General features: G+C 39.8%; 1 protein-coding gene across 2 annotated transcripts; it reads right to left on the reverse strand.

Annotated features, from left to right (window-relative positions):
* Positions 1-2216: 2216 nt before the first annotated feature.
* LOC114246269 (phenoloxidase subunit 1) lies at positions 2217-18024 on the reverse strand. 2 transcript variants are annotated; one of them, XM_089733809.1, is made up of 14 exons: positions 17909-18024; positions 17138-17255; positions 14448-14640; positions 13761-13863; positions 13348-13468; positions 12311-12516; positions 10435-10563; positions 9986-10109; positions 9521-9685; positions 8973-9101; positions 8095-8273; positions 6272-6417; positions 5496-5731; positions 2217-5409 (listed from the first exon to the last, which is right to left on the reverse strand). In XM_089733809.1, the coding sequence occupies exons 2-14, from the start codon at positions 17246-17248 to the stop codon at positions 5194-5196; spliced, it is 2058 nt and encodes a 685-aa protein (XP_089589935.1). In that variant the 5' UTR covers positions 17249-17255; positions 17909-18024; the 3' UTR covers positions 2217-5193. The 2 variants fall into 2 exon arrangements, with proteins under 2 accessions (XP_089589935.1, XP_028034531.2); XM_028178730.2 differs by having other exon boundaries at positions 17860-17990.

Below are 18024 nucleotides of genomic sequence, written 5' to 3' on the forward strand. Positions count from 1 at the left end.
TTTTGTAACTCTTTAAAGATATTAAAAAGTTAATGACCTAAAGCTAGGCACCTACCTAACAACTAAATAGTGCCAGCCCTATCGAAAAACTCTATTGTCCCCACACGTAACTGATTCACCCCAAACCCAAGGTGAATCGGGACAAGCTACCTTTTTGTTTTTAATTTTGTAATGAAATAACGCATCTATATATTTAAAAATGAATTGCTGTTCGTTAGTTTCGCTAAAACTCGAGAACGGCTGGAACGAAATATGCACATAACAAATGCAATGAATAATTAAAATAATTCGATTAATTCAACGCCCTGAAATTTTGACTCCAAACGAAATCGATGTCAAATTCTTTGTTCAATTTCACTAAGCGGGTGATATACAGATTGTTTTTCTTAGTTAATCAAATTTATAATACCTTACCTTACCTTACCTTTATACAAACATACGTATATCACAACTGAAATAAGATTGCTGGCAGAAACCCTTCTGGACGTGTCTTCTGCGGCGGTTTGCCAACATTTCTTAGCAAATCCCCCTCTAATATTATTCTTAATGCTATTAGGCCCCTATCGTAATTACTAAGTACACAGTGTCGCCAACTGTTTGAAAACTTTCCCCCTAAAGCAATTTCAAAAACCACTAAATTCAAAACAAAACTCCCCAACGACGGACCAAGTATTTATTCATTACAATATAAATAAAGAAATAAATAAAAATAATAAATAATTAGTTAATAACAATAGTTATTTTGTATTTTTAAGTATTTTTCTTTAATTTTTGTTGATGTACGTAGAAAATTTTTAAAAAATACAAATAAAATTTTATCCCTAAAAATATCCCCAAAAAATTTCACCCCTAAAAAAATCCCTGTATAGATTTTTTCCACCTAAATTTGGGGGGAAAACCCCAGAGTTGGCATCACTGTAAGTACATATTGCATTGCACCGTATGGGTAATATCGTTCTGCCTATTTATGCCACGAAACAATGGCATGTTATATACATATAGTTTTTTTAATGCTTTTGAAACTAAGACCTTTTTGTATTGACGACGCCATATATGTTGTCTCCGATAGTGGATTAAGATATTAAAATACGTAAAAATCCAGACTAGTATTCCGACTTCTAGAGCGATTTATATAATATGATTTTATATAACGACTAGCCGTACTCGCCCGCTTCGCTGGGCATTTAAAATTAACATTATTTATTATTGTCATTATTATTAGGGAGTCCAACACTAACATAAATATTAGTCTATCCATGAATTCCATGTATTTTCTTTTTTTTTTTTTATGATTGAATTCTTGCTGGTGGCCCGGAGGCCTTTCCAGTTTCACCAGGACAGGTGGGCGAGCAAAGGCTCAGTCAGGAGGGTTGGGATTTGCTAACAGCTACCCGAGCGCCTCCGAAGGAGACCTAACAACTCAAGAGCAGCTGCTTCGCGAATGAATCTACTACCGGATCGGAATCGCGACCCGCTGAGAAGATCCGGCGAGAAACTCAGCGAGCTGATTCATGGGTTAGGTTGCACGGCGAACTCTTTGTCGAGTTCGACGAGTACGGTTACCGGGGTCCCTAAGCCTACTCCTAGTGTTAGAGCTGAAGGCGTCTAATGCAAAGGTTATTGGATCTGATGGATCCGTAAGGACGTGTCTAGGGCGACGACGGTGACTTGCTCCTGCGTGATCAGGATTCGGGGAGTAATCAGCGGCGGCAACGATAAGGCGATTATCATGACGCATAGCCTTATCGAAGTACCGTTCCGACGCTGACTTCATGTATTTCTGGATAGATTCGAGGCCTAAGTCGTCGTGTAGGTCAACGTTCCTCACGAACCACGGAGCTCCGACGGCTAACCTGCAAAAGCGGGATTGTAGAGATTGGAGGGTGTCTATATGAGTGCGGGCTGCGTGAGCGAACACCACACTCGCGTAAGTCATGACGGGCCTTATGCAAGTTTTGTAAAGTGTCACCTTGTTCCGAAGGGACATTTTACTCCGCTTACAGATCATGAGTCTACCGAGAATAAACGCGGCACGGTCACGGACTGATTTTATATGCGGGCGGAATGTCATCGATGCGTCCAGGGTATGTATTTTCTACATGGATACCAAGTTTCAAGTCAATCGGATGCATGGTTCAGTAGTTATAACGGAACATCCGTAAAAACCACTGTAGTTTTATACATTAGTATAAAAAGGAAGCTAATAAAAAAACAAATTTATCAAAAAGCATGATTTATTCAATCTCAAATACAAAAATTGTCTTATATAAATACATAATTACTTAGTTACCTACTATGTACAGACCCGTTTACTTAAAATACACCTAACCGATAAAATATTGACTACTAACTAAGTCCGGTCCATTATGCGATGCCATTTCAATGTTGCATCAGTAACAACATACTAAGCTGATTAATAATTACTAACTTAACCATATAGCTTTTCGTAGAAAGTAATAATTAGTTTTGAATGGAGTAAAAGTGAGAATTAAAGAGGTTCTTTTTTAATTGTGTCAGATTAAAAATAAATGTTTGAAATTTGATTTTTTTATTTTATTTTATTGCCTAGATGTGTGGACGAGCTCACAGCCCACCCGGTGTTAAATGGTTACTGGAACCCATAGACATCTACAACGTAAATGCGCCACACACCTTGAGATAGAAGTTCTAAGGTATCAGTATAGTTACAACGGCTGCCCCACCCTTCAAACCGAAACGCATTACTGCTTCACGGCAGAAATAGGCGGGGCGGTGGTACCTACCCGTGCGGACTCACAAGAGGTCCTACCACCAGTAAAAAATTGTTATTTAATGTCGCTAACTAACGCTGACGGTCCAAACTGCTTTGCGATTTGTATATCTCCGATTAACTTAAAATATGTGATGCTTATGTTTGCAGGGTATGTAATAATAAGGTTTGCGTATCAATGCGTCGATGTCGACGTTGACTGAGGGGCATCCGCAGGGTTCTGTACTGCGCTGTCGCCGGTTCGAATCAATGTATCTACATAATATGAAATTATATCAGTTTTAGTTTGTTGTTACTGATCTACTTCTAAGGATGGGGGTTTCTCGTACTTCTTTCGATAACGCTCCATTGACACATGTACTCCAAGTAACAAATTGATACAAAGAAGGCTAGACAGAGGTTGCACGAATATTCTTTTTAAGAATACAGATATAGATTTTATGTTACACGTAACAAAGATATAGTAACTACGATAGCAAAATAGCGTTTTTCTTTATCAAACACTAGCGACCCGCCCTCGCTTCGCTTCGGAAACGTTAAAACACACATGAAACCAAAAAAAAACAATAAAAAATAAATAAAAAAGTAGCCTATGTTCATCAGGGACAATGTCGGCTTCTAATGGAAAAAGAATTTTTCAAATCGGTCCAGTAGTTTCGGAGCCTATTCGAAACAAACAAACAAACAAATCTTTCCTCTTTATAATATGAGTATAGATGAACATAATTTCTTAATGATTATATATTAAACAAATAATGTTTCACATCTGTATTCTTTACCTACACAGCTCAAAAGGATAGCATTGGATAATTGTAATATTATTATAACAGTTTAGAGATTGTTTGCTTTGATGACGTCACTACGAAATTACAAAAAAAACAATTGAAACCGTACTGATTTAATACATGACGACCACAAAACAGTTAATTTATTTAATCGAAACTAGTTTATTAATTTAACGTTTTTTTTTTTTGTGAGAGACCTATATCCTACGAATAATAAAACTATAGAAAAGTAATTGCGCTTCGAAAATGGCTCCACGTAAATAGCTACCGCGGAGGGCGGGGCTTAAAATAGCTACAGAACGACGCGCCAGTTCGCTGTGGGACTCGTGTCGTGCGGTCGTGTTGCGTTAGTTTTTGGTTGACCAGATAATTATTATTTTGCGCTTTTTAATTTTGGTGAAATGGTGTAAAAGCCATACAGATATGAAAAACAATGGAATTAGCTTTCATAAGTAAGTTTACAAACATCATAAAATTTTACACTATTGATGATGGATAGTGTTATGCAATATGTACGATTACTTTTTCTATGCAGTAGTAGTTCTTTATACTGCTCGGATAAAACATAAGTTTTATTTGAGTAACAAGTATGATATTAGGCAGCGATAACAAATGATTTTATTGCTGCAGATTTCCGACAAATGAAATTCAACGTAAAAAATGGATAGCCGCTTGTGATAGTACGCTTGGAAAGAAATGAAACAGATTGGACGCATTGCAAAAATACTACAATAAGCAGCATACACTTTCAAAAAGAGGCCATGTACATACTTGAAAGTGGAAGTCGTGTGCCTTACGCCATGTATACTAGTAGTAGTAGTAGTAGTAGTAATAGTAGTATTGATTTTAAGTTTAATTATCATATTTTCATCTCATGTACTAACTTATAAACTGCATTTATTTTTATTGCAGTAATAAAGTCATCTAATAAAATAAAGAAAAGAAAATATTTAATGAATTAATTACTACTGCATAACGTCATCGTCATGAGGGTGCGCTGGGTGGCGCTTGCGAACCGTGACCTTGGCGCGACCAATCGCGTGCAAGCCTTTGTTTATGAGAGTGTGAGTGTTCGTTGTATTTGCTTTTATTTGTGTGCGTAAATGGAACCATAATCTAAAGTGCAATTGAAGGCGAGTTACTGTTCCATAGTTTTATTATTCGTAGCCTGTATCCAACAGTGGACTGATATAGCCTAATAATGATGATGATTTATTTCAAGAATATAGTATTGCTAATTACAATATGATACATTGTGTTGAAATGAGTTTAACCGTATTCTTTAAGCAGTGTGATTTATTTTTAAAATCCGGTTTGAGATATAAACAGAAAAACTTCTTTTGAATTTTTAATGTTTAAAGGAATCATATTAAAATTAATCATTAAAGTAAATTATTTCAAAAGTTCGAAAAAAGTAGTACAAATTCCGTGTAACTTTTTGTCTTTTTCTTATAGAAAAACCAATAGAACCAAAAAGAGTTTTTCTTTATTAGTAACTACAACATCAAGTCGACTATGTGGTGTGGTACCACCGCTACATAGGCCAGTCAATAAAAAAACCCGACGCATGTTTGTATGTATTAAAGAAAAAATCTGTGCAAAAAAGTCAAGACCCGTCATCCCGTGATGTTGTGTTGCGTGGTGGTGGAGGCGGCGGACCTACCCCTGCTGGCCGCGCTGGCGGGTCCTGTCGGTGAAGCGCACGATGCAGTCGCGCACGGCCATGTTGGGGCGCAGGAAGTCGGACAGCGTGGCGGCGGCGGGCGCGGGCCGGTCGAACGGGAAGCCCATGGCGCGCCGGTCCGGGTACTTGCGGTCGCGGATGCCGCAGTACGACGCCGCGTCATTGCACGACCCCACCAGGTCTTGCTCCACCTGACCGAGCACACGAACAACGTGTTAGTGTAGCTCATCAGCCGCCTGCCTCATCATCCACGTGTACCAAAGTGTAGAAAACTCACCCGGTCATCGTTCCAGTTGGACGCCATGACGAACAGCACCATAGGATATCCTTGAGTAGTTCCCTTGGGCACTAGCATGTGGTGAGGCCACCCGCAGCCGCAGAAGTCGAACTCGGCAGCCCCAGCGGTTCCTGGATCTGCTGGCCGGTCCGCCTGGTTGCGGAACGTCCTCTCGTATGGTATAGTCACTGAGGAGTCTATACTCTTACGTCGGATTGTGTTGTTGCCAGGTTTCACTGAGGAAGAAGATAATGTTAGCGAATTAGACAAACACCAAATGCGTCCCTAGACTAATACGTGAGACGACAGCGTACTTGTCGTCGAGCAACCCTGGCATGGCTCCCACAAGCCATACGGCACCGGCCATATCTATCGTTCAAGAGAGGCTTCCATGGTGATAAGCCACATGTGTACAATTTTAACGGCATAGAGAATGGTTATTGTAAAATCACTTTCTTATTACTGGATGTGTCTGTCAATTTAGAACCGATTTTTAATATTTTTTAATAACAATTAAATATTGTAGTATTATAAACGGTAGATCAATTTTGTGATTCTCGGTGACAAAAAAAACCGTCCATGCCATTATCAATGTTAATACTTGGCCAACAGTACTCGTAAATACACCTAAAGTAACAATACAAGTAATTATATTAACATCAGAAAATCGGGAGAGACCTCACACAAAACTTTGCCTTGGAAACACCAGCTCGCTTCTTCCTTTTTCGAAAATTCAATCTAAAAATATGCTTCAACTAACGACAGAGCCTACTCACCTCCTTGAGAGAATTTGTCCAGTTCAATCATTAGTTTCCTTTGCTCGTCAAAGGATAATGGCTTCCCACTTTCGTCTACTGTTGGTGCGATGAATATCCTGAACATTCCCATCACGCTGCTGCCTCCTGTGTTGTTCACTTCAATCCTGGAAAGAAAGACTCAATTAACGAACCGCCTCTGCGTTGTGTGTAAAATGACATTTATAAGAGATTTGAAAAATACAAACGACCCATCCTGACGGACTGATTAGTTCATTAATGCCCAAATTTAACCACTGTATTTATTATGCTGATTTGGAGTTGGAGTTGGAGCTAGATTTGGAAGGAGAGAACTTGTTGCGCCACCCCAGTTGACTGGGAGGAGGGCAGAAGAATGATAAATGATCTATTGAGCTGATTTTTTAAACATCTTTACTGGTGTTAGGACGTTTTGTGAGTCCGTACGGGTAGGCACCACCACCCCGCCTATTTCTGCCGTGAAGCAGTAATGCGTTTCGATTTGAAGGATGGGGCAGCCGTTGTAACTATACTGAGACCGGTGCATCGCTCAACACGAATGCACCGGACCTCATTATCCTTTAGGCCACGACGACTTCTAAATTCTTAACAGAGACAGCTTAGTGGCGGAAACGTGTTTTTTTTAAAGAAATTTGTTCAGCGTCTTTAACAATAGGTTAAAGTACATTGTACTTTAGTACTACTGTCAGATGCCATATTGAAAAAATCTCAGAAATTAAATTCTTGATGTTCAACTGTTTGTCACTTCTCAGATGCCTCATAGTTATTAAGAATTTAATTAATTATTTAAACACACTAGGTATAAACTCTGGTTAGAACCAATTTGCGGACTAAACAATTTTGGTTAGCTGTCTGAAACTTCACATTTGTTATTTACAAAAACAATGATATTATTATACATTCACTTGATTCACTTGATATTATACATCAAGTCACATAATTGCGTGCCTATTTTTATTTCTTTATAATTTATTAAGTTTCAACAAAGTGCTGATGTGTTGTCACCATTCATATATTATTATAATGTTCCGTAAAAAACGCAAAACATTTAAATCACGCACTTGCTTACTTCATTTTGAGTTCAATCAACAAGAAAACAAACAGATTGTTCCCCTGTCGAAAAATATTCACAAATTCAAATTGAATGCAGGTAAGATTTAAATTAATTCACAGTTTCAGAAATAAAACTCATAATAAACAGTATAATAAAATTCTTTGAATTCGTCATTGTGGACATTTGGTAATTTAAAAAAAGTTTCAATGATAGTATGGTACACATATGGACTTGTTATTGTTGTCTGAAACAAAATAAATCATTCATTCATTCGTTCATTTATTCACTCATTCATTCATTCACACGTCCCAGTTCCCTTAGCCATTAGGGTATCCTATACCCATGTCCGATGTACGCGTATCGAGCAATGACTAAGCCTGTGTTCAAATCAGACAGGAGATCGTCAAATTTTCTAATGAATTACGTACTAATAAGCACATGCTCACGAATGATTTCCACAATGAAGGAATATCATCGTGTAATAGAAATAAAGCCCACAAAATCTGGAATTTAACATTTTTACTAATATTAGGGCGTCTTGGGATTCCGCACGAGGAAGTGCCGCATTCCTACCTCATTCCCATGACTCTTCTCCAGTTAGATAACCCTTTTTGAATACGGTATCCTCTTTCATTCCTCAGTTCAGGATACCAGTTAATGGAGATGATATGAGGAGAATGGGGACAACTTGTGAGGGCCAATGTACCAGCGGAGTAAGGACTACAACAACAACATTCAAGGAGATACTCACACATAGTTGTATTCGTCGTGCTGCAAGTGCGTGAACCTGGCGAGGACACTGCCGCGAGGAGTGAAGTCCATCCCGCGGCCGAGGTCCACGGTGCTCTGCTCCCACAGCGTGTTCAGCGTGTTGGGGGTTCCGCCACCCTCGATGCTGACGGACGACACCCTGATGTTGGGGAAGTCCAGCTACAAAGAAATCAAACTGTTAATCCTATAATTACCAAACCAGCTGCTCCTTCTTTCTCCGGCTATATTCCCGGTTTATTTGGTTTCAGCCTTGCTATATCCTCTATCAAACTGACTATGTGATGTACATTTCAATTCTTATGTCTGATGACTTCAAAGATTCCATGTTCAGCGACTCCAAGCCAGAATCATCTACTGTGCTACGAATTCCGCTACACAGGACCACTGAGATATTGAATCCGAGCAGCAATCGAACCCATACAGTACCCAGACAGTAATCAGATGATCTAATTTTATGAGCCTATGCTATTAGTGTAGGATTTGGATCGTAGCACATAAAATAAAATTATTCAACTGTTGCACTTTTACTCTTCTTTTCTAAAATCTTCTATAATATAATAATTAAAAATTAATTTACACCTTTTTACGCCTTGCTTATTTAATCGTTTTCGCCATCTTCTTTTTCTCTGTCATTCTGTCTTTCATTCTCTTTTCCCCTTTTTACCGTTTTCTCTGACTCACATCTCAACGTTCCGTTCCACGCTCTTTTCATACGTTCCGATACTACCAATCCTACATTAGCAATGTCAAACCGTGACCAAGTAGTTGCCAAAAGTGAGCAGTCATAGAATATGTGGGTAAGCTAGATAATAAGCATGAAAGCCACCATCATGACACCCCTGGGTCCCGAGTACTCACCCTGTCGTTACCGTAGGGCGTGAGCTTGTACTTGTAGAGGTGGAAGATGTCGTCGATGTACGCGTGCCAGCGGTAGAACACCGGGTCCCGCATGGCCGTCGCGGAGTCACCCATCACGCCGAATTGCTCCTGGAAATTAACATTTGCATCAAAAAACTACTGAGATCAGATAGCTCATCCTATGCTATGCCGGTATGAACATCTCCTTGCACTTGCTGGTGGGAGGCCGTATTATGAGTCACCGCCCTACCTATTGGCGGTATTTCACGTGATGAGTGCAAGTAGCCACGCAATGTCAGGTGGACTGTAAAAACTTTCATACCGTAAAATTATCCACTATGCTTTCCATTCATAAGATCAACTGTTTCGCTGTTGAATACAGACAGACAAGGTCCCGAATAAATAGGTAAACTACCTCGACTTAATTACCAAGTACAATTACTTCTACTATGGGCACAGCGTGTCTGATAGTAATAAAAAAGTTTTACAAAACTGTGCAGTGATTGGTATATCATAAAATAACTAGATCTACTTGAGCAAGTATTTACCAGATGACGATGATCAGGATCATGAGAGTAAGAGATGAAGACGTGTCCCATGTTGTGGAGGTCGCCGTAGTAGGGTCGGTTCCTGCTGATGATAGAGGACTCCATAAGGTTGCCCAGCACGTCGATGCCGGTCTCCTCATCCAAGGGAAGTTGACGACCGTTGGGCTGTATATAAACGTCACGTCAGAACAAGGAAGTCTTCGGGGCCTAAAGGATAAAACGCCCGGTGCATTCGTGTTGAACGATGCACCGGTGTTCAAATCTCAGGCGGGATACCAATTTTTGTAATGAAATACGTACTCAACAAATGTTCGCGATTGACTCACCTAAGCAAAAAAGAAATAAAAAAAACCTCTGAGAAATTATATTTTTCAATCATATCGAACAAAAAATAAAATTTTATAGGTACATGTTGCAACATCTATAAAAAGTTTCCTAGACTGTTAGTAGTACTAGAATACACACCAGCATCACGGACATATTCTCGATAGCTTGCAGGAACCGGTCCCTCCAGGTCTCCAGCTCGGAGACGTCACTCCTGATCTGATCAACGGGTCTGTCCAGGTCACGGATGGTAGTGCCAGCAAACCTAGATCCAAACAAAAACATCAAATTTAATAGACAAATTTAAAACTTTATTTTACACGTTTTGTAATTGACATGACTTTTCATTTTTTGTTTGTTCTTTTATTGATATTAAAAGCAGACAAGTTGATGCCTGATGCCGACCAGCGACCATCGCTCATGGACATCAACAATTCCATGGACACAGCGAAGCCGCTGCCTATCTATATACAATACTATACATACTTGGTATAATAATAAATCAAAAAGTACGATTCGGCCAAACTATATATAACAATGTAAGGTTCTTTGCAAAAAACAAGATCTAGATAAACCAGAATCCGTCTCACCTGGGAGGCCAGGCTCTGCTGGCGACTGTTGAGTCTAGCTTGGGGAAGTAACCCTCCTCGATCGCGGCCCTGAAGTCATTGTACCTCCTCACTCTGCTCAGGTTGTTGCACATACGCTCAACGTTGTACCTATTAACAAAAATACCAGTTTTAGAAAAACGAAAATTGAAGTAACTTGATTACGCAACGTGGGAAATTTAACTAACCTTATCTGGGGCAAAGTCACATTTCAATGTTTTGAAGAGCTATCTCTACCTCGCAAACCGAAATTAACGACCATACTCTGTCTATCAGTTCGGGTTAACAGCGCGCTCTACCTTTAGTCATTTTGCTAACTATTCAAATCAATACGTCTCTGTTTCAAAGAGTAACAAGTCTGAACTCTATGTCGTAAAAATAACTATGATAATGTTCCATTACTTTTTAGTCCCAGCGCATAATTTTTGGAAAATTTGTAGGTACAAGCCCCGAAATCGGCTTACTGGCTGCTTGAGAACGTGCTGACGTTGAGCAATGTCAAACCACTGTCTACTCCTAAGACAGTCTTCAAACGTTATTGATTTAAAACAGATTGTAACGCTAATACCGGAGAGTTGAGTTAATTCCGCAGCCGCGTGCGAGGGTCTAAAATGACTTCTGAAAACGCAGCGGTTCCAGGAAATTCACATGTATGCTTAGTGCGAGTTTTTTAAAGTTCTCGATACCGAAAAAGTTAACTCAAATTTGTATGGAGCTGGAACAGCGCGCTTCAAACGTATTCAAACGTTCCAACTGCATACAAATTTGAGCTAACTTTTTCGGTATCGAGAACTTTAAAAAACTCGCACTAAGCCCAATGAACTCCGCTTCGGTAGCGGTTCTTTAGCATCAAAAATTGGATGACGCACAAAATGATCCACAAAAAACAAGCAATTCCTCTGAGCAATTGCATTGAGTATTTTTTAAATAATTCACTCCTATAGCCGTTAAGGTAATGAGGAAATGTTGCAACAGAGGCCGTCGGCATTAGCTAAATTGTTGTTGTTTTCGCATTTAGACAAGATCCGCGTCGTACGATCGTAACCGCAGACCAAACTTCAAATAACTCGTCGAGCCGCGAGTTTTGTTATTTTTCCTGTATCGCTATTTGTATTCCTCTACTTGAAAATTGAATAAACAATATTTCCTTCAAGTATATTTATAGGTTCATCGGTATAAACAACATGCATAGCACTAGTAAAGATAAATAATGATTTACTAGTGATAGAAAATGTAAGGGCGCACGGGGATGTGCTAAAATCTTGCCTATTTCAATCGTAAAGCAGTTGTTGCGCGTTGTATGGCGGAGCAGCTGTGGTACAATACTATGGGGACCTGGACCTTATTATTGAAAGCAGATGACGACGCTAATGTAGTGACGATAAGAGTTTCCGGTAACGGCTTAACATCAAACCGATAACAAAGCTAAATAGTCCGTATTCAGAAGCGTATTATGGAAAAGACAGGACCACTGTGATACTATATGAATGAGAGCTCAACATCTGGTTGACTCACGATACATCTAGAGAGCTGGTGGTAGGACCTCTTGTGAGTCCGCGCGGGTAGGTACCACCACCCCGCGTATTTCTGCCGTGAAGCAGTAATGCGTTTCAGTTTGAAGGGTGGAGCAGCCGTTGTAACTATACTTGAGACTTTAGAACTTATGTCTCAAGGTGGGTGGCGCATTTACGCTGTAGATGTCTATGGGCTCCAGTAACCACTTAACACCAGGTGGGTTGTGAGCTAGTCCACCCATCTAAGCAATTAAAAGAAAGAGCTCAAATAACGTTGGTATTGCAAACGTTCAGTTGAGTTCATCAGGCCACGAGTGCTGAGTCTGTAAGTACATGTAACTGACCTGGCGATGATCTGCTGGTGCATGTAGTAGAAGAGCTCCCCGCGGCGGTCCTTGTTGACGATGGCACGGTCTGCCGCGTCGAAGGGGTACACGAGGTGCCAGTGCCAGTGGTGCAGGTTGATGCCGATGTCCTCGCGGAAGTACGCCACGCGCTGCTCCGGCTCCGTGTCCGACGCGGTGTAGTTCGACGGAATCACTATTGGCATCTGAAAACAAAAGACATCACTTTCAATAAAAGATCGGATACAAGTATCCTGTTAGATTCAGATTTTTTTTATTGCTTAGATGGGTGGACGAGCTCACAGCCTACTTGGTCATAGCCCATAGACATCTACAACGTAAATGCACCACCCACCTTGAGATATAAGTTCTAAGGTCTCAAGTTACAACGGCTGCCCCACCCTTGAAACCGAAACGCATTACTGCTTCACGGCAGAAATGGTAACGTCTGTCGCGATAAAGAGCTTTTTATGCATTTAAGATAATTTTTAATTAATAAAAATACTTTTATTAGTCTCATTGGTAACGCAAAGGAATACTTTAAATGCAACTTCTTCATGCGCACTTCACCCTTGCGGAAAAAGATAATAAAGGCCGGCGATTGTCCCTGTCATCGTCAATGAGAAGTTAAGCCTAATCGTACACATTAACATAGTACACAACACACAAAATGTTATGATTGAGGAAAACTAGAAGAATGTTAAGAACCATCGAAGCGGCAATCTGTATTAAGGACTATTTATACATATAGCAGTAATAGTAAGGTTTTTTAATTAATTGTGTCATAGCTTATCCAACATTTATTACATCATGGCTCAAATTGAACAGTGTACAGGCCCATCACGCGGTTTAAAAAAAAGAACATAATATTCCTAACCTAAAAGTACGTGTTATTACCCGCAACACGTTTCGTCAGATTACAGAAAGAGAGTTATCAGCAACATGCTTCGTCAAAAAGTACAAAACTTACTTTCAGCTACATGTGTCGTCATATGTGTTTTAATTAAGTAATTTAAATTAACAGTAATTTTACCGACCCTGGCTCCAGAAGGCACAACGCTGGACACCTCCCTGGCTTGACGGAAAACTTTCGGGTCCATGAACTTATCGGGGAAGCTCTCCGCGAAAGTCGGGATGCTCAAGCCCTTGGTGTCAGGCCTGAAATGTACGATACGATGCTTATGGTGTCCACGGAACGACAAGCATGACTAACAAATAGCTTCGATTAAAGTTTTATGAAAAGCTTGGTAAGTGTCATTAGGCATATCACTAGACGGTGAATCGGTTCCAGATTTCCGGTTCTCTCCGGTTCCGGTTCTCGAATTTGTTGATATTCGTGACCGAAGTAAAGCACCTACGTGAATGTGGTTTGTAAGCAGTTTCCACGGGAACCAAACACTTGTTTCGGTAATTAGAACAACAAGATAGATTTTCATTGAGACATATTTACCTGTGCAAAATGGCGACGGAGAGGCAGTAATTGAACATGTAAGGATTAATCCGCAGCTGACAGTACGAACAGACAGACTGAAGATCTTCAACATCACGCATTCCTATCATAAATAAGGAATTGGTTAGTACATAATAAAGTGCAAAAGAAAATGCCGCTTAAACACACATTCCTTATCGCCACGAGTTAAGGTGGATACAACTGGTGGTAGGACCTCTTGTGAGTCCACGCGGGTAGATACCACCAACCTGCCTATTTCTGCCATGAATGAGTTTCGGTTTGAAGGGTGGGGCAGCCGTTGTAACTATACTTGAGACCTTAGAACATATCTCATTGTAGGTGGCTACGTTTTAGATGTCTATCGGCTCCAGTAACCACTTAACACTAGGTGGGCTGTGAGCTCGTACACCCATCTCAGCAATAAAAATAAAAACACAGATTTGGGTAAAACTTCCCCGAGCGGCCGTCTACTAGTGTGGCGCCCAGATCATGTAGCCTTAGATCGACAATTCAGGATAGAAACGGAGAGTTCAGCTCAGCAAAAGGTAACGAAACTACAAAAGTGACCGAGAGTCGGGGAGATGCTGATGATCCGTTCCTATTAGAGGCCGATTCACAACCGCATTTTCTAATGAGTTACTACTTAGCTCCCTTTAAACAACACTGCTTAAGTAGTTATCTACATACCCATAAAGATGTCAATCAGCCTTCCTGCCAATTTTCTGTGCTTAGGTACGAACAAGGAGAACTGCTCGTTGTAGGGAAGCTCCATGGGCAGGTCGAGATTGGGTAGGGCAATGTTCCTGATGGGTATCATGCGGCCCGCGTCGCTACCGAACCTGTTGCCTATAGCATTTGACGCACGCTGGTACTTCTCCGGCTGTAGACAAAGGTTATAAGCAAATTGTTATCCTCTTTGAAATTTACAGAACTATGAGAGAAACATAGCCGTTTTGGCCGATTTGGTATAGACTCTAATTTTGCATACCGGGGGTCTAAGAAATATGGAGACAAACAGACCGATTCCAATTATAAAAAAAATGTTTTAAGCCACTAACGTTCTACTTCGTAAGATCTTACATTAACCAAAACCAAATATATTATATATAAAGTTATCTTTTATGAGTCTATATTTTTTTATTTGGTTTCTGTCAGTGTGGAGATATAATAAACGCGTCGTAATGCGCACGAAACGCTATTTAGAGAGAACGGGGCGACACAACAACCCTCTAATCGTGGCCGGCTCCAACTGTATATCCAACCCAGGCAAAAGGGCAACGTAAAACCGCCATTGTCCTAAATATGTCTTGTTGGATCCCCCGGATTTACTATCGGTACTTTTGGGCATTCCAAGCACCGCTTACCGTTCTCGTCGAATCGGTCGAATGAAAATTAACCCACAGACGCGGCCCACTGAGTTTCTCGCCCGATCTTCTCAGTGAGTCGCGATTCCGATCCAGTGATAGATTCAGCGAAGCACTGCTTTTGCTAGGACTGGTGTTAGTAAAGTCGCCAGGCTAAGCCCCGTGAACTGCCTACACGTCTGCTGAAGCTTAGCTTAACCCCTCGAGGTTAATTTATTTATTTATTTATCCCACTCAATACAAAGTCAGGCTTACAGTTTACACCAAAACGCCTGACTCGTTAACACAAAAACATTATTGAAATTATTAAGTACTATTATAATATTATGCTAAAAATAAAATTAATTAATAACAATTTATATAATATGTACGTGTATGTATATGTTTATGTTATTTATGTGTGTAATTGTGTATGTATATAGTTTGATATTATGTATTAGTGTTTATTTTTATTATTTTTATTGCTAATTAGATTGTACTCATCTACCCACTAATGTAAAGCTTTCCTTCTTTGAGAACGGTTAGCTGGTAGATAACTCAATTGTTGAGTTAAGCTCGCCATTTTTTATATCTTATCCCAATTACTGTATTTTATTAACAGTGTGTACAAATAAAGAATAAAGAGAACAATCGGTAAGCAAAAAAATCGGTTAAAATCGGTTAATAACAATCGGTAAGCAAAAAAAAAGAATACACCGAAACTATATCTCGTAGATTCTAATTTTACAATATCTTTTACAAAACAGGAGCTACTTAAGTATGCCTAACAGGATACAAGTCGGACGTAGACACGAAACCAGAATAGGAAACAGAAGCACTAATTAGAATGCTGCACCAGCTCAGAACCCACCCAGTACGAAGCGGTGCTTTCAACATGAAACACATGATCGAAATATTTGCTTAGCAACAGACGAACGAAGGTATTTTTTTTTTTTTTTTTTATTGCTTAGATGGATGGACGAGCTCACAGCCCACCTGGTGTTAAGTGGTTACTGGAGCCCATAGACATCTACAACGTAAATGCGCCACCCACCTCGAGATATAAGTTCTAAGGTCTCAGTATAGTTACAACGGCTACCCCACCCTTCGAACCGAAACGCATTACTGCTTCACGGCGGAAATAGGCGGGGTGGTGGTACCTACCCGTGCGGACTCACAAGAGGTCCTACCACCAGTGATTACGCAAATTATAATTTTGCGGGTTTGATTTTTATTACACGATGTTATTCCTTCACCGTGGAAGTCAATCGTGAACATTTGTTGAGTACGTATTTCATTAGAAATAATTGGTACCCGCCTGCGGGATTCGAACATCGGTGCATCGCTACATACGAATGCACCGGTGTCTTATCCTTTAGGCCACGACGACTTTAAAATCTAAAAAAAAGTATCTAGCTACAGTCAAGTTCAGCAGGTTAATAATACAATTATCAATATTATAATACGTGAAGCAAAAACTTTGTATCCCTTTTTACGAAAATTGCGCGGACGGAGGAGTATGAAATTTTCCACACTCATAGAGAATATAGAGAAGAAGTGCACAATGCTAATTTTTTTTTAAATAGTGCATAAAAGATACATTAAATCAATAAAGAAAACATTACACACACTACCATGTATTTGACACACACACGCATGCATATTATTTATTTATTGTCAAACATTTGTTCTTGACGTATTTGGTCAAATTGAGAATAGATTGAATACTGTTTGTCTTTATTCATATTTTTCTATAGTGTAGTTTTGGCGTTGAAAATACAATCATAATAGTGTACAAACTTCCAATTCCAATTAATTATAGTCGAATTTCGACTACTGCGGGACCTCTAGTCAATATTATTACTTAAAAATTTACATGTTACATAAAAATAAAATACACCGGTGCCCCTCGACACCATTATCAGCCCGAAACCTTTCAAGAAGATCACACGGAATAGTACAAGCTGTGCCACTGGGCCGTCAATGTGATCCCTACTCCACCGTGCTTACGTTACTACAGCATCAACAACTCACGTAGTAATTGTCAGGAATCTCGAATACTGCCTTCTCTTCTCCCTTTTGCATGAAGCATGGCTCTGAGGGACGGTCGAAGAACAGTAACAGGTTGTTCTTGGCGTCAGACATCTTGGTTCTAAGAACAAAACATAATGATTAGCCTGTAACGAATGAAGAGACAAGATTTATTACATGGTAACAGAATTAGGTACAAAACGTATTTAATAGCAACATGTGTAAATAGAGAAATCAAAGATTTTGCTTAGAATTATTCTATTTGTACACACTACAGTAATAGCGAAAATAATAAACTGATATCAGACGTGTAATCAGCCTAAGTAAATCGAAAATTACGCTGCAGTTTGCACAAAATCAAGTCGAAATTACAAAATCGCCTTGGAAAAATCAAGCGAAAAGCAAAAAAGTATTCTATACCGCCAAAAATACAAGCCTTAACGGCTCGATCAGTCTTACATGTGTCTAAAAAAAATATATACATTTATAGACCTATTTTATATGTTAAAAAACAGCCCACTGAGTTTCTCGCCGGATTTTCTCAGTGGGTCGCGTTTCCGATCCGGTGGTAGAGTCTGCAAAGCACGGCTCTTGCTAGGCTTCGTGCTAGCAACGTCGGAAGGTTTGAGCCCCGTGAGCTCACCTACAGTTAAGTTAACGCTGCAATAACCTCTCAAGGCTATCAGCTAAGGTAGGAAAAAAAAATCAAATTTAAACGGACTCACCACAAGATTTTCTGGTTTGACGGACAGTAAATTAAATTAAAAATAATACCGAGAATGATAGTGTAGTAAAGCCGTGTAGGGACACGGCTCGACTCTGGCGTCTGTCGTTGATGTCGCTGTATTTATTCCGGGATGCACACGAAAAGCTCAAATTAATTGATCCGT

Source organism: Bombyx mandarina, chromosome 16 (assembly GCF_030267445.1).
Source record: "Bombyx mandarina strain Sakado chromosome 16, ASM3026744v2".
Taxonomy (NCBI): domain Eukaryota; kingdom Metazoa; phylum Arthropoda; class Insecta; order Lepidoptera; family Bombycidae; genus Bombyx; species Bombyx mandarina.